The sequence below is a fragment of the Lupinus angustifolius genome, chromosome LG14 (genome assembly GCF_001865875.1).
Source record: "Lupinus angustifolius cultivar Tanjil chromosome LG14, LupAngTanjil_v1.0, whole genome shotgun sequence".
Lineage (NCBI taxonomy): Eukaryota > Viridiplantae > Streptophyta > Magnoliopsida > Fabales > Fabaceae > Lupinus > Lupinus angustifolius.
The window spans coordinates 7,861,095-7,885,027 of NC_032022.1; the positions used below are offsets into that span (position 1 = coordinate 7,861,095).

Sequence of the window (23,933 nt, forward strand, 5' to 3'; positions counted from 1 at the left end):
CTGTGTTCTTTTCCCTTATTTCTCCAAACATCTCTCTCCCCTCTGTCTTTCACTTTTTCTTCACAAAAATAAAAGTGATTAAGTTATATGCGACGACAAGAAGAAACTTAAAATTGGACGCCAGAGCAAACACAATGGTGAACATGGAAAACAATTGGTTTAGTGATCAAATTGACTCTTTTTTTTTTTAAAATGCAACAACCGTTCAATTTAGTACCAACTTAGCCGGTTCCGGTTCACCAGTTTTAAGGTATACCAACCAGTTTTGGTCGGTTTCCACCAGTTCTGGTGCATATTCGATATAACAATCATCCCATACCGATAAGGGTTATGATTCTCCAATTTTCCAGTTAAACTAGCCAATACGATACAGCTTAATACACTATACATTCCCAAGTTTTCACCCATTTAGGAAAATTTCCATGTAATACAAATAGTCAAAATGAGATGTGACGAATGTCTTGTTTAATAAGGATACAAAGCTATATCAAATCAAATATATAACACTTTCTTTCCCCAAGCTTATTGAGTAACACCAAAAATCATTGTTTTGAAAATATATATACACTTGTAATATAGTTTTATATATTGTCCTTGCACCACATTCATCATTCATATTTAATCATGATTCTTCAACAAAATAATACATATAAATAGTAAATAATATATTAATTATATATAAATTTTTACACTAACTATACTCAAAATACTCAAAATATAATAGCTTATTGGGTAACCATCATCCGGGGTCACGTACACAATTTTCATATTCCTTCCCCAATAAAAACATGAATTCTACTTCTCAGTCGCCTTATTAATTGCTTATAAAATAATTAATACACAGGTACCTAAGTTTTGTTCTGCGAAAAAATAACTATCATTTATGGTAGACCAAAATTGTTAGTCTTAGCATCAATATAACATCCATTATTCGACCCCTTTTTGCTAGCACACTTGATTATAGTATTCAAATATTCAGACCAAATACTACCAGCATATCTAGAATTATATCAATGAACATAAAATGTTAAACTCTATTGTGAAAAAACAATGAAGATTTATTATGAATACACGTTTGAGTTGGATTATTAAGAGGAATGAAGGAAAATAAAAAACTTCAGAGTCATAAAATATATTTATAAGGTTACTTTGAATCCTTCTATTTCCCTTTATTCCCTTCCAAATGGCTTGGGTACATAGGGAGATAACCAAATGGAGATGCAAGATGAATGACATGTACATAAAACATTATATAAACACGATCATTAAATGCTTTATTGTTTCACCAATTCCATTAGTAATGACAATAAATATTTCCAGAGGGTTTTATGACTGTTATCACTTTCTTCCTCTAATAAGACACTTATATAACTTAAAATTTCCACAGGAGTCTTCTGTGGTGGGGGCATGGGGGATTAGGAACAAAATAAAAGCAATGGAACCTGGCCAAATTTCTGTAACAGGCTCCATTCCTTTAAAAACCCACCATCACACAGGTAAGGAAAAATATAAAACCTATATTTCATTTTATAAAGAAAACAGCTCTGCAGGAACATGGAGTTGGTAATGAGGATAAACATCTGTACAGAGGAGACTCTCACATGAAATAGCTGGGTGAGCTTTTTCTTCTTGAGCCACCTTCACCATATAGTTCATTCCATTGTAAAAGCTCAGTCATATTTACGGATTCGGAGGAAACACTTGCACATACCTGCATCAGTATGACAAAAAGTTAATGTTGTTTTGGAGGTCTGAAGGGCAGGAGAAGAAGGTTGTATAGATAGAGATTTCCGTTTCATATACATATATACCTGTTGATGAGCATGTCTAAAGTCTTCCATCTTCAAAGATCGGATATCTGCACTTCCACATAATGCTGGAGCAGGTCTACCTTCGGCTAGAGCAGCAGCTTGTTCCTGTCATGCATCAAACAAATTAGACAAAAAATGAATGATTAATGCAACCATGATGGAATGATTCATGTAAACATGAACTATTCTACCAATAACATCACAATCGACGAGAATGACAAACTCGTTGAAGTAGAGACCCAAACCCAGCACTCGGATAACACACCCAATACAGAAAAACCATACCTTCTTTTCTTTATCTAATAATTCTTTAATGGGACGGTGTGCAGCAGTTACACAAAAATTCTGCAATAGAAGAAGAGAACGCATGAAGGCACCCCAAATATCGACCAACTAACATCATCAGTTTAAAAAGTTTAGGATAAAAGGAGAAAGAACACCTATAACCTTAAGATCACTTCCAGAATATCCATCAGTCATACTTGCAATTGCCTCCATGTCAACATCAGAAGACAAGTCCTCTTTTGCCAGTATAACTTTTAATATTTTTGCTCTATTTGGAGCATCAGGCAAATTTACCATTAATCTGCAGAACACCAAAGATTAAGAAAACTTCAACATCTTCCAGTCCCATTAACCCCTTTTCCCCAAAAAAAAGAATGAAAAAGGGGGATTTAAAGTGCAGTGAATATGGTATTCACCTCCGCGGCAACCTCCGTATGACAGCCTCATCAAGGTCATAAGGCCTATTTGTGGCTGCAAGCACAAGAACTCGATCAGTTTCCTTTGTACGTAAGCCATCCCAGTTAACCATGAATTCATTTTTCATCTTTCGCATGGCCTCATGCTCCCCAGTATTTTCCCTCCGGCCCAACATGCTGTCAACCTATACAAGAAATCAAACCTCTTCGCTGTGATTTATTCGTCAACTGATGAACTAATACAAAATCCACCAACATTTCATGTAAAAGGCTTACTTCGTCAACAAATATAACACTAGGAGCAATTTTACTTGCCAGGGAGAAAACAGCTTTTACATATTTCTCACCCTCACCAAGCCACTGAATCAAAAAGGGGAAAGGATACAAGTTAACCCGAATAACAAACTGATAAAGGAGATATTAAAATACAGTCAATGAAGCAAGTCTAAACCTTAGACGTAATGCTTGACATGGAAATATTAATGAAGTTTGCACCTGCTTCAGTAGCAACTGCTTTCGCAAGCATTGTCTTACCAGTTCCAGGGGGTCCAAATAATAGGATACCCTTGCATGGCTGTACCAAAAGGTAATTCACAGTGAGAAATCCGGGTATAGAGAGTTCATAGTACGTAAGCAATTTTGACAAGGAGTGGGTCATTTAAAGATAAAAATTACATAATTTTTGTAGTGATTTGTACAAAAATAAAAATATGTGTCAATGCTTGTGGAAGCAAAGCATCACAAGTTCTCCTAAAAGGCAGTTTCTTAAAACCAACTGCATATGACGTTTTTAGCTTTCATGGCAGAATATAAACATGTTACATATCTTGCAGAGAGGCCTATACCATGCATAACGGCTAAAAATGATAAGATATCAAAAGGGCATTAGAATAGTAAATCCAATGAAAAGCTGAATAAAATCAGTTAGCCAACAAACTGGTAAAAAAGCAGAGAAGGTAAATTTTAGAGAACCACTATTCTGGAATCTGGATATTATGTGTTATTGGCATGGACTTATGTCGCTTGGACTGACTAATATCTCTCAGTATATATATGTAGATAGGGAAGCTAGCAAGTTAGTTATTCTCATTCCCAAATTCCTCTAACATGGTATCAGGAGCTAAGTTAGAGAAACCCTAAAACACAGACTAGTACCGATGAACACAATTTTGCTAGTTTTTCAGCAGTTTGAGCGTGATTTTCATACAACGTCAACTGAGTCATGGTCATGGTGCTGCAGGTGGTCTTTGTGGCAGGCAAAGTTGCTACTGGCCAGAATACTGCAACTAAATGTGTCCCGGCCTCGGGAGCAAGGGTTTGTCCTAGGTTGATGTGCTTTTTTCCGGCCTAGTGTGCTTCCTGTGTTTTTTGTGTTGCACTAGTACTTTCTTCGACATCCAGGTTCTGGATGTTAACGATATTCAGAGCTGGGTTGAAGCTCTGTTCATGTTTGGTGTTCTGAAGCATCTTTTGTCATCAATAGTTGGCGTTAGTGAGTTAGACTTCTGTTTTGGAGTTTTGAAGGTAACGGCACTTGACCCTTTGTTTGATTGGTATTACAGAATTTGTTTGTGATGGCAGATGATCATTCCCACTCAGGGTGATTTCAGCTTTTGGTCAAACTATTAATGACAAGTTGTTAGGAAACCTACATAGTATCAAGGCCTTTTACCCTTATCTACTCCGACGCAGGTTCTCAAAACTATCACCATGTCTGATGCTAAATATGATGTCTATACTAGATTACTAGATTATGAGCTTCACAGACAATTACCACTTCATCTACTACTATCTCATTCAACGAGATAATCCCATTACTTGTCTTACTTACTCTCACAATTGGGTCATTGGTTCAGATGCAACAGATCCATGATCGGTAATGCAGGTATTCTTTCTACATTTCACTCTTCTTTCTATTACCTAGTGCCACTTCTGCTATTGGTTTTTCTGCTCTGATAGTCAGTAGTGGCACCGCCTATCCTACTCCTTCCCTTCCTTTATCACAAGTCTTATGTCTATGAAGCTTTCTTATAAATCTCTTGTCTATTTGCAAAATTATAATAAATATACTATGCAGTGTTCACTTTTCCCCTTCTCGGTCCTTATTTGCTCTTGCTCCCAAAAGTTTTTTTTGGTGGACTTGATTTGTCCAAGTTATTCATCCTTGGGTCTCTAAGTTGGATCCTGATTCTCTCAAGTGTATCTACCTAGGTTATACTTGCAGTCAATAGATTTAAAGATGCTATTCTCCTGACTTTATCTATTATCTTGTCTCTGTTAACATGACCTACTACAGTCCCTTTTCCTCTCACCAGCTCCTTTTGAGTATAGTCTTGGTCTCCCAAATGCTCTTGGAAAAGGTAAGTGTATTTGTACCTATGCAATTTCTTCTGTTGTCACCTATGATGGTTTATCTAGCTCAGTAAAGTCCCTTGCAACTGCTCTTGACTCTCACTATTCCTACCACTGTTACTGAGGCCCTGTCAGATGAGGGATGGATTCTATCTGTTAGATGGAGATGTATTCCTGGAACATAATATCTAAACAGGTGAATGAATCTAAGTAGGTTTACATTGTCAAAGTCAAGCCTGATGGTTTTGTGGCTTGCTTATGGTGTTGATTATTCTGACACATTTCTCTGGTTGCTAAGCTTGCTTCTTTTCAGTTATTCAACTCACTTAAAGCTAGTCACCGTTGGCAGTTGTATCAATCGGATATCAAAAACACCTTGCCAATGGTGACTTGGCACTAAGAGGTGTATATGGAGAAACCACCAAAGTTTGTTTCTTAAGGGGAGAAGGTTAGCTGTGTAGATTGAAGAGATCAATGTATGGCCTCATAGAAGCCCCAAATTTAGCCTGGATGTCTTATATTGGGGGATTAATAAGTAAATTTAGTCATGAATATATTATACAATAAAATGCAATTTAATATTTAAAGTAAAAAAAAACCTTGGTTAGTTGCCCCTTGCAAAAAAGCTCAGGCCTCTGTAAAGGAAGCATAACCAATTCCTTCATTGTATCCTTGACATTTTCAAGAGCTCCAATATCATCAAAAGTAATACCAATGTCCTTAGGTGGAATAACATCAGCCAAAAGACTCTTTTCAAACTCATTTTCTGTTACAACATCCTGATTTCATACGACCCAAGAAGCACGATGATTTAGAATACATACAGCATTTGTGAAATAATACATAAGTGGGAATAAAATACCAGCTGACACCATGTACTACAATCCAAGCAGGAAAAGATCATAATAAAATCACCTTAAGAGACTGCTTCATGCTCTGTGACTCATTCTGGATAGCCTGTAAAATCCCAATTCCATACTGGATACTGGTAGGTTGAATAATGGTCAACGACATAACAAGTATGAAGGTTAAAATAGAGTATATATAACAGTGCAAGCTGGTTAATTACCTTTCACAAGACAACACAAGCTTTGCATCATGATTAACTTCAGAACTCTGCATGAGGTGGTGGCTTAAAGCCCAGCCAACAATTTTCTCTACATCTGCAATATATCAAACATTATGTAGAAGGGAGATTTAAGCTGCAGATCACAAACACTAAGCACTTAGTGGTAGGACATACCTTCATTTGTAAGTGTCTGATCCTTAATACACAAGGTCTCAAGTCCTTCACATTGCATTCCATAACAGCTTAAAACCTATATAGAAAATTCAATGATTTATAATTGTAAGTTGAGAACACGAAGGGTAAATTATTATACACAATAAAACATTCATGTCACTACACAGTTCAACATGGACAACCATCTACAACCTGAAACCTTGGAAGTTAGAATGTGATGTATTTAACAAGGGAAAAAGGAAACAGAATGGTAAGTGACAGAAGACAATTAAGTGAATCAACCACACCAATTAACATAGCACATTAAACTATAGTTTGTCTACCTTCTTGTTATTTGAAATTTGTCCTATTTCTCATCTTAACAAAGTCAAAATCGCAATATGAGATAGTGGTCTGTCCTAGTCCACGTGTGAGAAACTCCAAAGTTTTATGAGATAATGGACTACATTGTCATCAAGAGTACTAAACAGTATAAATATTCAAAAATCAAAATACAGGCTTAACTTCCTTTACCAAGGTTGTATAATTCCTGCAACACTCCATACTCCTCTACTTATTTTTCCTCATGTTTTTAGTCATGCTCACCTATGAAGCACGGATACGGATACGTGTCGAATACGATACGTATTCGCTACGTCGATACGCATTTTTTCTAAAATATGAGATACGATACGTTCAAGGATACGTGTATGAAATAATAAAAAACATATAAAATATGATAAAATTATAAGTGTAAATCAAAATATCCAAAGTAAAAAATATAATGGAAATTGAAAATCATTATCCTCCAAAATTTCAAGTACCAAAACTAGAAAATATAGTAGAATAATTCATAAAATTGCTTATTATCTAGCCCTAGAAACAGAAACAGTATCAATTTCATCTCCTCCTTGATGGCGATGTTGTGGATCGGAGAGTCGGTATGGTGGACCAACTATCGGAGGGTCAATGCGGTGTGACGATATGTTGGTATGAGTCTTTGTGGCCTTTACATAAGTTGGTGGTTATTGAAAACAAATCTATCTTATCCTATTTTACTGAAAACAAATCTATTTATCCTATATTTTATTGAAAACGAATCTGATACGTGTCTTGATATTTATTTATTTTATTTTTAATTTTTGGATACTCTACGGATACGTATCCTTTGCGAATCCGAGCATATTCGTGTCGGACACCGACACGTGAGGGTGTTAGACGAGTCTGTGCTTCAGAGAATTGCTCACATCCTTCTATTTAAGCAGTGTAGTCAATCGCACGCAATAGCAGTGTCGCGGAGGTTGTCGGCCCTTCTCCGCGACGAAACAGCTGATAGCCGTGCAGCTTGCCATCGCGGATGTTGCGGGCCGAGTCATGCTCCATTTTGCGACCCATTTCGCAATCCAGAACCTTCTACAGGTTAAAGGTAAGTGAAACCCTAATTTTTAAATGAGAAATATCTTTTTTGTCCTTATTTTTTAGCTATTAGTTCTTTAGGGTTTTTGATAAAAAAAACTCTTCCACTTCTTTCCCTCATTTAAAACACACATGCTGTAAAACTTGAAAACTAATAACTCTTTCCATTTCTTCCCCTCATTTAAAACTCCTCCATTTCTTCTGCTTCGTTGCTCCTCTCTACTACTCCTCTCTGCCTCATTACTCCTCTCTGCTTCATTATTCCAATTCTGCAGAATTACTCCAGTTATGCAGAACTACTCCTCTCTTCTCTAAATTTCCCTCAATCATGGCCTCATCTTAACCTCTCACTTCCACAGCCACTCCCAATGATGTGTTGCTGACACTCGTTGGAAATAACATTGATATGGTATAGGAATCACATAAAAGACCCTAACAATAAAAAGACTGTCATTTGTAATTTTTGTGGCCATGCCAGTACTGGTGGGATAACCAGAGCCACGAAACACCAAATGGGAGTGAAATGTTTGCAAGGAAATCCCAGCAGACATAAAAAAACAGATTATGGATGCTTTTATCAAGAAAAAAGTCTGACACAGATGCAATTTTTTTTGGTGAGTTAAGTGACTGTTTTGATGATGCAGAAGCATAAGTGCAAGAAATTGATGATTTGATGGCTAGAAAACAATCTTTAAGTTGATGTATTTTAGTACTTTTTTATATTTATGTGTAGGCTATAAATTACTTTTATAACTTTTCTTAGTTGTAGCTATAGTGTTTTGGGGTCAATTGCTATCTGCAATTGACTACCTAGTATTTAAGCCCGTAACTTTTGCAGCCAGTGATCAAGGATACATGTTAAACAGGTTTCAGAAGAACAACAACAGTAACAGTCATACTAAAAGGCAGGAAAAATGTACAAAAATAAGAACTTTAGTGCCAAGGAAGAATAAAGTTTACAAGTCTAAGAGAAATTTAAGTAGTGAACTGAGGCCCTAGTGCCCATTTAGTCTCATAAAATCTAAGGTCGTACTACAAACATCTAGAATCACATAGCAAACTAAATCTTGTATTGCCAAAATTGCATTTCCTGTATACAAAGACTCATAAACATAACATTATTTTTACAGTTAGTCTTGTGATAGGCCATGATTTTTTCACTGAACAGATGGGATTAGCAAATAGCAATAATAAGGCTCAGGTTAAACATAGCAAAATTACCCATATCTCTCTGTCAACATACATACATTTACCATTTTTAATAGAAAATAATGGTGAATGTATGAACATAAATTATATTGAAGCTTCCATAATCAGCAAAATAATTTATGTAACCATCAATTCTATAAATATTGCCTTGGACACTTTAGAACAAGAAGTTCAAAGAATACACCCTTTTCAAGAAGAAGTCCTAGCTCAAAAAGTTATCTGATGTACAAAATTTATCTACTAGGATTTAAAACTTCAATTAATCTGCCATGTAACATTGATCAACATAAATAATCACCAACTCAGATCAAAGCCAAAACAAATCGTGCACTTGCTGGCAATTAATAGTAGTACCACAACCAAAATGGAAGGTGGGGGTTCAATGAACAAAATAGCTTAGTTTTTATAATGAAACTCTACAAGAAAATGTCATATATCCATCAAAACATTGTTTTTGGACACCAAATATATCAGTTTACGGTTTTTAATAGAAATTAAATAAATACCAAAAATGTAGTTTGAACTAAAATTATAAGATACATACTGTGCGCAAATGGTGCAAATTTGCATTGATTTTGAGAGTCTCAACATCTCGATCGAGTTGCTGTTTCCAAGATGCTAAAAGCCCCTCATCCTAGAACAAGAAACATATTGTTAAGCTAACATCATATAGGAGAATTTTTTTGATGAAACACTATCGACTGCACATACCTGTGGCGTGAAAATTGTTACTTTATTTGGAAAAAGCTTAGTCAAAGTTTTGTTTGGCTTTGGGACTTCATTTCCCCTTTCATGCAATCTTCCAAATCCATCCTAAAAAAATTAAAGAGATGTGATATTACTACTAGTTGAGAAAACCTGAAAGAACTTTCATTACGTTGCATGTAAGAAGACATCAAAACCTATGAAGCACGGATATGGATATGTGTGTCAGATACGATATGTATCTGATATGCCGACACGCATTTTTTCTAAAATATAGGATATGATACGTTCAAGAATAAGTGTATAAAATAATAAAAAACACATAAAATATAATAAAATTGTAAGTGTAAATTAAAATATCCAAAAAATATAATGGAAATTGAAAATCATTGTCCTCCAAAATTCCAAGTACCAAAACTAGAAAATATAGGAGAATAATTCATAAAATTACTTATTATCTAGCCCTAGAAACAAAAATAATATCAATTTCATCTCCTTCTTGATAGCGATGTTGTGGATCGGAGAGTCGGTATGATGGACCGGCTATCGGAGGGTCAAAGCAGTGTGACGTATGTTGGTATGAGTTTTTGTGGCCTTTAAATAAGTTAGTGTTTATTGAAAACGAATCTGATATGTGTCTTGATATTTATTTATTTTATTTTATTTTTTTAATTTTTGGATACTCTTCGGATACGTATCCTTCGTGAATTCGAACATATCCATGTCAGATACGTGTCAGTGCGAGGGTGTTCGACGAATCCATACTTCACAGATTAAAACAAACACATACAAAGGAAATAAATGCATAAACATGCAATTCATTTTTCTCTGTTTGCAATAGAAGAATGGACTCAAAAGGAAATAACGCTCTTACAGGGAAAGCCAAGTCCAGAAGGGCAGTCTGATTGCTGCCGAACTTTGTAAAAAGGAAACCCCCAGGATGCGACTGCAAGGGAAAATTAGTTATATATGACATAATCACTTATATAGACCAGAGATGAGAGGGAAATTCAAAGGATCAAATATACAGGATATCCAATTTGTATCTTCAAATGCATGCAAATCTTTTGAAGTTTCTTAATTATTAAAAGAAGACCAGATATATATATATATATAGCTCATACATAATAAACATACAGAACTTTGGTCTCTCATAAATCCATTCAACAAAACTGCATGCAGTCATGCACCTAAACCAAACCCAAATGGTATACATAGAAAACTTAACCCATATTATCTTGCAATGGGCTGTTAAAAAACTGTTTCTGCAATATTATAAATCTCAAAGCTTCTAATGCTTCAACGTGCATGCCATTTTAGAATTACAAAATAGTAACCATTAAAAACATTTATAAAGAAATAAAAGGAAACCAATGACTCAGCTCATGTGATAGAGCTGTGGGACATTACGTGTGGCACCTGAGCTCAAACCCCAGCAGTTTGCTCTCTCCCTCCCGTTTAAAATAAAACAAAACAGAAATTTGCCTATCAAAAAAAGGGAAAAATTACCTTCTCCTTCTGACTGTCATTGTTAGTGTGTGAACCTATGACCACCACATTGTCCGGAAGCTTTCCAAGCTTACTTTTAAATGAATATGGATCACCGTTTCCTATTATAGACTTCTCTGCATCTTTCATGAACAAAATGAGAGGTGCACTTCTGCTTTCACTAAACACAATCTGAAACAAAAAACATATCAATTGTTATTGTAAAATTGAAGCACAATATGATTAGAAGTAAACCTTTTTAGACCAGAGGATGAAGTAAAAAGGCAACCTCAAACAACGCATTAATAAGTATTTTGTCCAGTTCATCAACGCCGCCATTTACCAAGCAAAGATCAGTAACTGGAAAGAAAGAAAAAGACTGCTTCAAAATCTAGAACCAAAATCATGCTCAAAGATAAAATAATATAAAAGATCTCAAAAATTTATCAGACAAGGCAGTACCATTGCAGAAAAATCCTTGACCACCCTCACAGGCACCTCCAAGATCAACTCCATCAGGTACGGGTTTATCAAATCTTACACCAACTTTGGACAAGGGATTATCCTCAAAAACCAAGACAACCTTTCCACGACATCCATTAGGAGGACCCCTATATGTGCAAGTACAATTATGAAGCAAAATTATGACAAAATACAAACACTTGTACTTTGTTTTGGATAGAAATGGTTTTGCAAGGAATGGAAATTAGATGTAAAAGTTACATTACATTGTCTTAAACAAATGTTAACAAGGAGGAATTTAACACAAAATAATACTGGACTAGAATTCTAATAAAAATGGAAATAACAATGTGGAGAGAAATTTAATGAAGATTCTTATAGTATTCTGAACTACACAAAATTCGGATATCGTAGTTAAAGTTAGTTATTGCTGAAAATGATATTTTGTCTCTTAATTTTCTTGCCCCAAACTTATATGAATACCAAAAGGGAGAAGAAAATTAATTTTCCTACCCCTTCTAATGGTGCAATTCCCATATTTCCCATAAGTAGTATAATCTACTCATTGTCAATATTGCATAATTGGGTATTTAAAGTAAAAAGGCTCCAAGTTGGATTGCCATGTTGAAATAAAGAGTGATGGCTTCGTGCTACAATCATTCAACTTTGGTGAAAAAATTTCCATCCAATCAATACACTAACTAGTACACATCATGTATATAATCATAATAGGCAACACAAGCTCTCTAGTTATTTTGATACATGCAAAAAGACGATGCAAACAAAACAATGTGTATCGACGTGAAATAGAAACCAATTCAGAACAGTTGACTAGTAACGTTTACCTTGAAGAAGATGATAAGATATATTTTACCTTGTCACCTGCATGATAATAAATGGAAACCAACACTTTCAGATAAAATTAAGGCTCTATAAAGATGGGAGAAAAAGGCAGAAGATGACATACCTAGTTCAAACAAACAACTTTTAGCTGTCCCAGAGGTAGGTGGCACACTATCAATTTCTAACTTAGGTTGAGACTCAAGCCCATGTGGAGTAGGTGCATTTGAAGAGCTAGGTGTATCTGTGTCTCTAGTTGATGGATCCATGCTAGCCATGTCTGTGGCTGTAGGAGTTTGCTTCGAGAAACTGCATGATTTTTCAGCATTGAATCCATCTTTGAGGAGCTCAGCCTCCTTTGAAGATGAACCCTATCAACACACAACCAATGAAGATTCATTACCGTGGTTTTAAGTAAAAGGATTAGTTCAACGATGCATCAACAGCATGGAATAATTCAGTAAAAGGTATGCATGGATTGATCCCAGTATCAGACCAACAAGGAAACTTTATCTTACACCCAAAAGCAAATGGCTATCAAATATGAGCAATTTCGCTCCAAAGTAATTTGCGAGTGATTTCACCAGCATCTCCTGATATATTTCTGATCCTGCAGAAAAACAAAATTTGGCACTTGAGGGATACAATGAGTTTAAAGGTAAAGAAGTTAAACAAAAAAAGTAAAATTAAAATAAAGGAGGGCAATAGTGCAACACACATACCTGCAGGTCCCGAGAGTAGAATACAAGGGTTTATGGTTGTAAGATCTGTGGTATACTTTGCATGTTCTTTATGCTTTAGGTGTATAAAGCATGCTGCAACCAAGACATTTTTTGTATTCTCACTGCAAAAAGGTAATTATAATCAGGTAACCCATCAAAAAAGATGCTCTAGGAATGACTTCAAGCAAAAATACATGAAGGACCAAATCAAGTCATATAAATAGCGATTAGTCTTAATTTTACTTAAGAAAAAATTAATCCCAGAAACTTCAATACCTAGTTCAAAATTAAATGCCAACTTTTATGCCATTGTGAACTCACATCGGAAGAAAGGAAGATAGAACATACAAAGCTAAAGCTAGAAATTGATTTCGAATTATCCATTGAGATCCTCTCTAGAAATTTTTCACCTAAAGATAATCCATGGGCTGCACCTTCTAAATCCACCCAAAATTTTATCTTGTGATCACTGTTACCGAATTCTGGTCATGGCGGAAAGCATTGGCAGTTCAAGGCCAAACTCTATTCACTATTTTGACAAACATTTTAAATGATGACATCGATCATTTGGTACTTTAGGACCGCCATGACGGTGGAAGCTGATGACAAAAATTATGTAGAAGGAATAGGGTTAAAATGTTTGTCCTTGAACTGCCAATGCTTTCCTCCTAACATATACATTTTAAATTATGTAGAAGAGTTTGAGAAGTATGTAGGAGCCCTCAGAGAAATTGACCTAGAATTTGTCAAGCACATCTTCTTGAATGGCCTCAAAGAAGAGATTAAGGCTGAAGTCAGGTTGTAAGAGCATCTTAATCTATCTGAGGTAATTCAAAAATCCCTTATGATAGAAGAGAAGAAAGTAAAGAATAGTAGTTATACTAGATCCACTGGATTTACTAGAACTAATCTTCCTAGTAGATCTGTAACTTGAGTCAAAGCCTCGGTCAGAGAGGAAGCCTGAGCAATCTTCTGTTAGTAGTGCTTCTGTTAATATGAGTGGTGCCCAAATAGTGGATAGTAATAGGGGCAGAGGAGGAGTGTTCAAACATTTAACTAGAGCTAAATTGAGAGAAAAGAGGAAAAAAAGGGTTATGCTTCAGGTGTGAAGAGCCTTATATCAAGGAGCATAGATGCAAAAACAGACAATTCAGAATGATTTTGATGGAGGAAGAAAATGATGAAAAGGAGATGGATAGTGAAGAGTTCGTAGTGGCTAACCTGCATTCCCTACAGTTGTCCCTTTGGGCTATGGCAGGAATAACCTCTACAAACTCTTGGAAGGTGGTTGGTTGTTTGGAGGGTAAGGAGGTAGTGATACTAATTGATTGTGGGGCTTCCCACAACTTTATATCCTTAGAATTGTTGGGCAAATTGAAGCTGGAGGTATAAGCCACCCCTAGGTATGTAGTAGAAGTAGGGGATAGACATAAGGTACGTACACTGCCAAGGGAAATGTGCTCAGTTAAAGCTTGTATTTCAAGGCTTTGAGTTAACTCAAGAGTTCTATTTATTTGGGTTGAAATGAGTAGATGTGGTATTAGGTCTTGAATGGCTAGCTAGCCTAGGGGAGGTGAAAGCAGATTTTGGCAAGCTTGAGCTTACTTTAAGAATGGAAGGAATAATTCACAAAATCAAGGGACATCCAGCCTTGACCAAGACTCAACTCTTATTGGGAGCCTTTAAGCAAGTACTGAAGGAAGAAAGAGAGGGATTGATGTTGCATTATGTTGGATCTAAGGCTACCCCACTTCTTCTCACGATGTGCTAGAAGGGGTGGTAGCAGTTCTGCAACAGTTTGAAGATGTGTTTGCAGATCCTTAAGGTCTTCCTTTTAGAAAGGGGCAAGATCATGCCATCTACCTCAAGGAAGGGGCCAACATACCTAATTTCAAACTCTATAAGTATCCACACTACCAGAAAAATGAAATTGAAAAACTGGTAACAGAGATGTTGCAGGCAGGGGTAATAAAACCAAGCATCAGTCCCTACTCTAGTCCTATCATTTTGGTCAAGAAGAATAATGGGGGTTGGAGATTTTGTATGAGTTTCCCATCCCTATTATAGAAGATTTGTTGGATGAGTTAGGGGGACTCAGGTTTTTTCTAAATTGGACCGAAAATCTGGTTATCACCAGATTAGGATGAGAGATCAAGACATAGAAAAAACAGCTTCTAGAACTCATGAGGGACATTATGAGTTTGTGGTTATGCCTTTTGACCTTACCAGTGCACCCTCCACCTTCCAATCATTGATGAATTAAGTGTTGAAGCCTTTCCTAAGGAAGTTTTTCTGGTCTTCTTTGATGATATCCTGACATTCAGCAAGGATATCCCTACTCATGTGGAGCACTTGCAGTTGGTCTTAGAGGTTATACAAGCCCATTCCCTCATAGCCAACAAGAAGAAATGCACTTTTGGTCAGGGGAGGTTGGAGCATTTGGGCCATGTTATCTCAGGCCAGGAGGTAGAATCAGTCAAAGATTGAAGCCATGTGTTCTTGGCCAATACCAAATAATATCAAGGGATTGAGGGAATTCCTGAGTCTTACTTGGTACTATAGGAGGTTTGTTAGAGATTATGGTAAAATAGCTAAACCCCTCACTGGACTCTTAAAGAAGGATAATTACAAATGGACTGAAAAGGCTACTGAGGCTTTTTAAGCCTTGAAGGCAGCTATGGCAAGTCTTCCCCTATTGGCAGTATCTGATTTCTCTCAAACTTTTGTAGTAGAAACTGATTCTTCTAGCAAGGGAATAGGGGTTGTTCTAATACAAGGGGGTAGACCTCTAGACTTTTGGAGTCAAGGATTATCATTGAGGGCTTAACAAAAGTCTGTTTATGAAAGGGAACTGATGACCTTGGTGCAAGTTGTACGAGATGGAGACACCTCTTGTTGGGTAGGCACTTCATCATCAGAACTGACCAAAGAAGCCTTAAATTCCTCAATGACCAAAGACTGTTCACAGCAGAACAATTCAAATGGGCAGTGAAATTTTATGGTATGGATTTTGAGATTCAATTCAAACCAAGGAGGGAGAATTCTGTGGCTGATGTTCTTTCTAGAAGAGAAATGTGTGCTGTCATTTCATTGGTATCTTTATCTGAAATAGATGATTGGACTCAAGAGGTAACACAAGATCCTAATTGGAAGCAGGTGATTGAGGATCTTATCATAGCACCAGAGACTCCAACAAAATTCTCATCATCTTGAAGGAGTGTCATGAAACTCCTATGGGGTCATTCTAGATTCTTCAAAACTTATACAAGGGTAGCCAGTTGTTTATTCTAGATTGGAATGAATAGTGATATTAAGAAGTTTGTGTAAGAATGGGATATTTGTCAAAAGAACAAATATTTCACCCTGCCCTAGAGGATTATAGCAACCATTGTCAATTCCCACTCAAGTTTAGATGGATGTTTCCATGGATTTCATTAGAGACCTTCCAAGGTTTCAGCGTAAAGATACTATCTTAGTAGTGGTTGATAGGCTTACTAAATATGCTCACTTTTATGCTTTGGGTCATCCTCTTTTTGCCAAGGAAGTAGTTGTTTTATTTGTAAATGAGGTAGTAAGATTGCAAGGGTTTTCTTCCTCTATAGTCTCTGATAGAGACCCAATTTTTTTAAGCAACTTTTGGAAGGAATTGTTCAAGATGGCTTGTACTCAGTTGAAATTCAGCACTTCCTATCACCCTCAAACTGATGGTTAGACAGAGGTGGTTAATAGGTGTTTGGAAAGTTACTTGAGATGCTTTGTAGGGTCAAGGCCAAAATAGTGGGTTTTGTGGTTGTCTTGGGTTGAATTTTGGTATAAGTCCACCTATCACAGCTTTACTAGTATGACACCTTTCAAGGCACTTTATGGCAAGGATCGAACCATGTTGATTAAGGCTGGGGAATTTCCATCCAAGGTAGAAGATGCAAATTAATTGTTACAGTAGAAGGACCTTATTCTGGGAGAACTCAAACAGAATTTATTGAAGGCACAAGACCAAATGAAGAAGCAGGCTAATAAGCGTAGAAGGCAGATAGAGTTTCAGGAGGGGGATTGGGTTTATATTAAACTTCAGCCCTATAAGCTGAAACCATTGGCTTCTAGACCCTTTGCTAAGTTGGCTGCTAGGTGCTAGGTACCATATCAGGTGACAGCTAAGTTGGCACAGTAGCTTACAAATTGAAGCTTCCTGACCATGCTAAAATATATCATGTGTTTCATGTATCTCTACTAAAGCAGGCTCTAAAACCTAGTCAGGATCCTTAGCCTCTTCCTACATTACTAAATGAAGAGTATGAGCTAGAAGTAGAACCAGAAGACATTGTGGAATGGAGGGAGACTCAACAGGGATAGATTGAAGTGTTGGTGAAATGGGCTCATCTTTCAGCTTGCAATAACTCTTGGGAGGTAGTTGTTGCGTTGCAAGAGAAGTTCACTTCTTTCCCCTTGAGGACAAGGTGGCTCTTTTAGGGGGTATTGATAGGAAGAGAGATAGACCTCACATTAAGAATATATATGTTAGGAGGAATAGGCATAATATGTAATTGTGTTTTAGCAGTTTTATTGTAACAAAGCAGTTAGTTAGTTAGGAGGGGCAAGGATATAAATAGAAGGTTGTTGATGTATTGGAGTAGTTTTTGGAAAGTAGGAAAAAAGGGGGAAAGTAACTGATTGAGGAATCACCAAGTACATTAGGAAATTCTTCTTAAAAGATGTAATTTTCCATTTGAGATTCTATATTCATAATAAAGAAACAATTCAAGATCACATCAATTCTTCTTCAACCTATTTTCTTTTCTCTAATCCTAAATTACAAGTTCTAACAATCAACACGAGGCCTCTCTTGTTTTTATTCTGCCAATTGCGAATGTTGCTGATGAATATGAAGAGACCTCTCATCGCAATAGATCACACTCCTCTCACCTTTTTACATATGCATTGTTGCAACCTTTTTTTTACTTGTCGCCCGCATGGCATGCAAATTTTTCTTGCAGACCGCCTGCATTCCTACTTTAAAACAAGCATGGCATGCAAATTTTCCTGTTAAGACAAACAATGTATACTCGTGTCTGCTTAAATTTTGTAGGCTTTTCGTGGGCTTGGACTAAACAGGAAGGGTGACCTGTTTTGCCATCTCTAGCGAACACCATGGGCCACCATCAACAACACTGCTTGTGATCCTATCTAATACTCTTTTTATATCAATCACATCATTTTTTCGTTCTTTATCTACAATTATATCCACCTTATTTCTCAATCTTATCTTACCGGTGTACCAACTCTTAAATCCTGAAGCATCTTATACCCTTGCTTTTTCACCAACCCGCTTCGTTTTTTGTATCCACATAAAATTGACCCTCCTAATCATTTTGTCTACCATTTCCATTGGTTTACTTGTAAGGTTGTATATATTCTATTTTCCAGTTCATATGCTAGACTGGTGAACTAGCTTCTTTACTCACATGTGTTCACACAAATAAGGGAACTCTTGCTTATTTTTCACTACATCTAGGTGGTGATAGCGGCCTTGCTCATTTGACATTGTACTCGAGCGATATAGCATGTTGCTTTTGGGCAATGACCTAGGATTAACATTATCAAATCAATGTTTACGTAACATAGATATTTGACAAAATTTTATGTTGGCTATCGGCTGCCTAACATAATCTTCACGTGCGGGAGGTTCAATTACATAAATATATAAAAGAAAAGATAACCAGAATTAATATGGTCATAAGACCTTTAACATAACACTGCAATAAATATAGAATAGAAGAGAAATATACCTTAAATAGTATGGGAAGTTGTGGAAGGACACATCTATTTCTTTTCCATCCAGAATTGCAGCTTCAACATCTGCCTTAAAAACTGCACAGCGCACAGACTTACCCGAAGCTGATGCAGCTTGTGTCCCCCTCGTCCCATTTTTTTCTTCCAATACCTGTTCACATATACCTTTGCTCAAATTCAATTTAGAATTAGATCCAGCTGGGAACCTGAAGAAAGGCCTTAGGAAATCATTCACCCCAGAGAGTTTTGCATTGCCTGCCTCTGTGCCCGCATCATATGGATCACAATCCATAGAAGAGTTTTTGTAGCTTGCTCCAACATCAGAAGCCTTATCAGTCCCTACATTTGGAGCTGAGTTGCCTTCGAGACCATCAAGCTCAGCTCCTGTACCATCATGGAAAACAGAATTATTAGGAACATCAGTAACATGGTGAGGTTTATTGGAAGCCTGAGATGGAGACTTCAATTTTGTAAGATCATGTTTGAGGCTAGAAAGAGAAGCCAAGATGGAAGCCCCATCCAAAGCTGAAGGGTCTCGATTTCTCCTATCAATCTGCACAAATTTCCCAGCACAATTTTGAACTTCTGCACCCTTAACAGCCAATTCAGTATTTAGTTGCTGAAAAATCTATGCCAGAATAAGTCAAGGATGTAACAGACAATTTTGATACTGCTCCTTTATAAAATAAAAATGAGGGAGGAAAGAATGACATTCAACTAGAAAAACTAGAAGGATACATAATAATGATTCCCAAGAAACAACCCAAAAACCACCTCGTCACCCGAGTTAAGCACACAGCTAGTGTTCTTCTTGACAAGCATCCCATTTACTAGCACTGATCCTTTGCTACCCACACTTTGTAGCACAGCTACAGCATTTCCCTCACACTGATCATTTCCACAACCAACATTAATAATACTGCACATAATATCCTATGATATTCACCTTAAACAACTCTAAAGAAAATGGAAAAAGACAACCAAACACACAACTCTAGATAAGCATTTAAAGGGCTTAGACATAGCAGCTAGTCCTGGATAGCGGTGTGGGGCGACCAATCCCAAAAACTTCATATCAGGATGGCCGCTACTTTAAAAATAGCAAATATATATGGACATACATATACACATTTGTTGCATAACTTCAGGAATTAAGTGCCTGTTTATATGTATACAATTGTTACACATAGTTACAAATAAATTGCTTGAAATAATGACATGACACTAATAGATAAATGTTTAAAACATAAGAACGTGAAAAAAATTAATAACTAGTAATTAATGTCATAATCACTTAATCAAAAAAGCCAACCACTTGAAAACTAGTGAAGGTCATAATCACTTAATCAGTTGTAAACTTCTAACATGATACATAACTCATAATCAAGAGTCAATATCAGAGTTGTGGATGTGCAACTCTTAAGCATGTCTGTGTGTGGAAGATAAAGAGGTAGAAACTATATATATAATAGTACAAATAATAACACATGAAAAAGGAAAGACGGAGAGGTATGAAGAAAATGAATTCCCAAAACACTGAAAACAGAGAGATGCAAACGAGGGTGGGCTCCCAAAAAAGAGCTGGGATGTGGTCCAGAGGAATAGGCTGGCCAAATATGAAGTAGTTTGCTGAAAACTTTGATGAAATGGCCGGAGATGAATTGGGCAGACAAGAAGGTGTCAGATAGTCCTTTATTTAGCTAGAGCGGATGCAACAGCCACGCTGCAGTAGGCCTCTATCTCAGGCAGGACACAAAAACGCACAGAGAAGAAGCTTCATAGCGGCCAAAGGCCTCCCAACGAAGCACCATTGCTATCCGCAAATAACACGATTAACTACCCATAAAAACCAGCAAGTTCTAGCGTATGTACTTGGAAAAGCATAACTCATAACATACCACATAGAGCCTCATCAATGCAACTTCCAAAAGTCCATCACAAAGTACTATATTATCCTAAAATGTACCTCGGTATGTTTGATCTTGCATAAAATTCCACTTGCACTCTGATCCTTCAACAGAAAGTTGCAATTTCTACTCGAACCAATCATGAAGTTCGGCATGCAAATGACAACATTTGGATTCTGCAGCAATAATAAGTATTCCATATAGATATACCATGTGTGTTTATGTACTTATTTTGTACTTAATTCATCTTCAAAACAAGAAAAAAAATAACTTTTTTCCAAAAGCAATTAAATCCAAATATGCTAGAAATCCAGAGTCAAAATTGTGATATGTACCTGTGAAGACTGAGTTAAAAGCCTGCACCATGGAACTGAACAATCAGTTTTTGGATTCTGCTTCTGATACATGCTCCATGAAGAGAAAGAAGGTCTAGGCTTTTCAGCCACCAAAATTATTGGCAAAGACCCTTCACAATAAAAAAATTAAATTAAATATAAAAAAATCAATTTTTATTTGAAAAAGTTACAATTCAGTTTCAGTGTCACTAACTGCCAAAACAAGTACCCTCAGCAATCGGTGCCGTCACATTCACGGAAGGCACAACGTCAGCTTTACCATCACCACCGCCAGCTGAAGCAATCTGAGTATCGCCGGGATTGGCCGGAGGCTCAAGAGCTCTTAAATCCTTGGAATTCTCCACCTCCGGCACCGGTATCTCGGACTCGGCGCCGCCATTATCAACCTGGGGAAGAAAACCAAATAGGAATAAATCTAGAAACCCTAATAGTACAAGAAAAGTGAGATATTTTTATGGAAAATGGATTGGATTGAATCGTTTGAGAAGGAGAAAGGAAATGAACCTTTTGTCGTTTTGGCGAAGAAGAAGGAGAAGGAGGTTTGTCGTCGGAAAAGGAAGAAGGTCGTTTAGTGTTGTCGGAGGAGAGAGATTCAGTGTTGCTTCCTGTTGAAACCATTGTTGTGTGCGTTTCTTCTTCTTTGGCTTCAATGACAGGAGAAATGATACAAATGGGTTTATGAATTACAATTCAGCATTTATATCCATAGTATTTATTACTTACTAGAATAAGAGTTTGTATATTATGGTATATTAATAATTGAGGAAAAAAATATGTATACACCTATTAGGTCTATATATTATCACAATATCATTTATCATTCATTTTTAATGATTATTAACTATTTAAATATTAAAAAAAATCTAAATGAAGAGTAAAAGATGCAACGATTATGTATAAATCTATATACACATAGATATTACACCTTAATAATTATGAACACTTAGAATATATGTATGTTTGTTAAATTTTGGAAATGAATTAATAGAATGAAAATTTTAGATTCATCAAATATGTATGTTTTATAGTTATAAAGTCTTGGAATTTTCATTGTTTCTCTCTAAAATTTAACTCAACTCCTAAACTGATCATTAAATAAAGAGTAATATTATATCATCATATTATATTCTTAAACTAATTTTCATACCTATAGAAAAGTGATACATATCACTTATAAATCAATTATTAATAAATTAAGTATCATTTTGTAACATATATGACTTTCTTGTGAGTAGGAGAATTAATATGAGGATATATCATTTTCTTAAATAAAAGTAATAAATGTGGATAAATATTAAAACTTTATATTTATTATGCATTTATTATTTTAAATTTCATTTATTTGTTTTTTGTTTGCCTTTTTCTATTGTAGCGACATGGTAGTTGGGGCATCAAGGTTTGGTGAAGGGTAGATTAGGAGTGTAAAATTTTGGTTTTTGGTGTATTTCAATAATCGAATCAAACACAAACATATGGTTCGATTTTTCTCAATTAATCGTAAATTTAGCTATATGAACCGAACAACTCTTGAATATATCAGTTCAGTTTGGTTCCACAGTTTTTCCTATTATTATTTATAAAAAATCTTGCATCAATTGAAAAAATCAAAATACATTACAAGATATATTGTTTGTCTGTAAAAGAAAAACACAATTATTATTGTTATAAAATATTAAGAACAGTAAATGATGCAATAAATATCTATAAATCTTTATACGCATAGAAATTACACCTTAATAATTATGAAATCTTAAAATATATGTATGTTTGTTTGTTGGATTTTGGAAATGAATTAATAGAATAAAAGATTTTAGATTCATCTAATATGTATGTTTTATGGTTATAAAGTCTTGCGCTTTTCATTGTTTATCTCTAACATATAACTCAACTCCTAAAATGATCATTAAATAAAGAGTAATGTTATATCATCATATTATATTCTCATGTTAATCTTCGTACCTATAGAAAAGTGATACATGTCACTTGTAAATCAATTATCAATAAATAAAGTATCATTTTGTGACATATATGACTTTCTAATGAGTAGGAGAATTAGCGGGAGGATATATCATTTTCTTAAATAAAAGTAATAAATGTGGATAAATATTAAAACTTTATACTTATTATTATGCATTTATTATTTTATATTTCATTTATTTGTTTGGCTTATTCTATTTTAGCTACGTGGGAGTTGGGGCATCAAGGTTTGGTGAATGGTAGATTCAGGGTGTAAAAGTTCGATTTTTGGTGTATTTCAGTAATCGAATAGAACACAAACATGTGGTTCGATTTTTCTCAAATAACCGTAAATTTAACTATATGAACTGAACTACTCTTGAATATTTCAGTTCAGTTGGGTTCCACGGTTTTCCCTATTATTATTAATAAAAAATCTTGCATCAATTGAAAAATTCAAAATACATTACAAGATATATTGGTTGTCTGTAAAAGAAAAACAGAATTATTATTGTTATAAAATATTAGGAAGAGTAAATGATGCAATGATTATGTATAAATCTTTATACGCATAGATATTATACCTTAATAATTGTGAACTCTTAAAATATATATATATATATATATATATATGATTGTTTGTTGGATTTTGGAAATGAATTAATAGAATAGAAGATTTTAGATACATCTAATATGTATGTTTTATGGTTATAAAGTCTTGTATTTTTCATTGTTTCTCTAACTCGTAAACTGATCATCAAATAAAGATTAATATCATATCATCATATTATATTCTAATATTAGATTAGGGGCATCAAGGTTTGATGAATGGTAGATTAGGGGTGTAAAAGTTTTCTTTTTGGTGTATTTCAGTAATCGAATCAAACACAAACATATGGTTCGATTTTTCTCAATTAACCGTAAATTTAACTATATGAACCGAACTGCTCTTGAATATTTCAGTTCAGTTTGGTTCAACGGTTTTTCCTATTATTATTT

The 23,933-nt window shown here is 35.5% G+C and overlaps 1 protein-coding gene across 6 annotated transcripts; it reads right to left on the reverse strand.

Annotated features, from left to right (window-relative positions):
* On the reverse strand, window positions 1,242-21,660 carry LOC109327101. Of its 6 annotated transcripts, none has more exons than XM_019560130.1 (28): window positions 21,483-21,659; window positions 21,172-21,364; window positions 20,958-21,088; window positions 20,682-20,798; window positions 19,454-19,603; window positions 19,235-19,343; window positions 18,712-19,099; window positions 12,929-13,050; window positions 12,725-12,816; window positions 12,334-12,577; window positions 12,212-12,248; window positions 11,367-11,515; window positions 11,194-11,264; window positions 10,926-11,096; window positions 10,291-10,362; window positions 9,423-9,524; window positions 9,256-9,345; window positions 6,108-6,183; window positions 5,934-6,027; window positions 5,780-5,849; window positions 5,464-5,643; window positions 2,964-3,086; window positions 2,789-2,872; window positions 2,513-2,697; window positions 2,259-2,397; window positions 2,097-2,156; window positions 1,812-1,916; window positions 1,242-1,711 (listed from the first exon to the last, which is right to left on the reverse strand). In XM_019560130.1, exons 1-28 carry the CDS (start codon window positions 21,594-21,596, stop codon window positions 1,598-1,600), a joined length of 3,582 nt encoding a protein of 1,193 aa, XP_019415675.1. In that variant the 5' UTR covers window positions 21,597-21,659; the 3' UTR covers window positions 1,242-1,597. The 6 variants fall into 6 exon arrangements, 5 of the variants coding, with proteins under 5 accessions (XP_019415675.1, XP_019415674.1, XP_019415673.1 ...); XM_019560129.1 differs by having other exon boundaries at window positions 18,712-18,866; window positions 18,966-19,343; XM_019560128.1 differs by having other exon boundaries at window positions 18,712-18,866; window positions 18,951-19,343.

Coding starts and splice junctions, on each gene's coding strand:
- LOC109327101 (XM_019560126.1), bottom strand. CDS start 21,596: ATGGTTTCAACAGGAAGCAACACTGAATCTCTCTCCTCCGACAACACT. Junction 19,604..20,681: donor GCAAGATCAAACATACCGAG/GTACATTTTAGG, acceptor GGAAATGATCAG/TGTGAGGGAAATGCTGTAGC. Junction 5,644..5,779: donor GCATGAAGCAGTCTCTTAAG/GTGATTTTATTA, acceptor GTATGAAATCAG/GATGTTGTAACAGAAAATGA.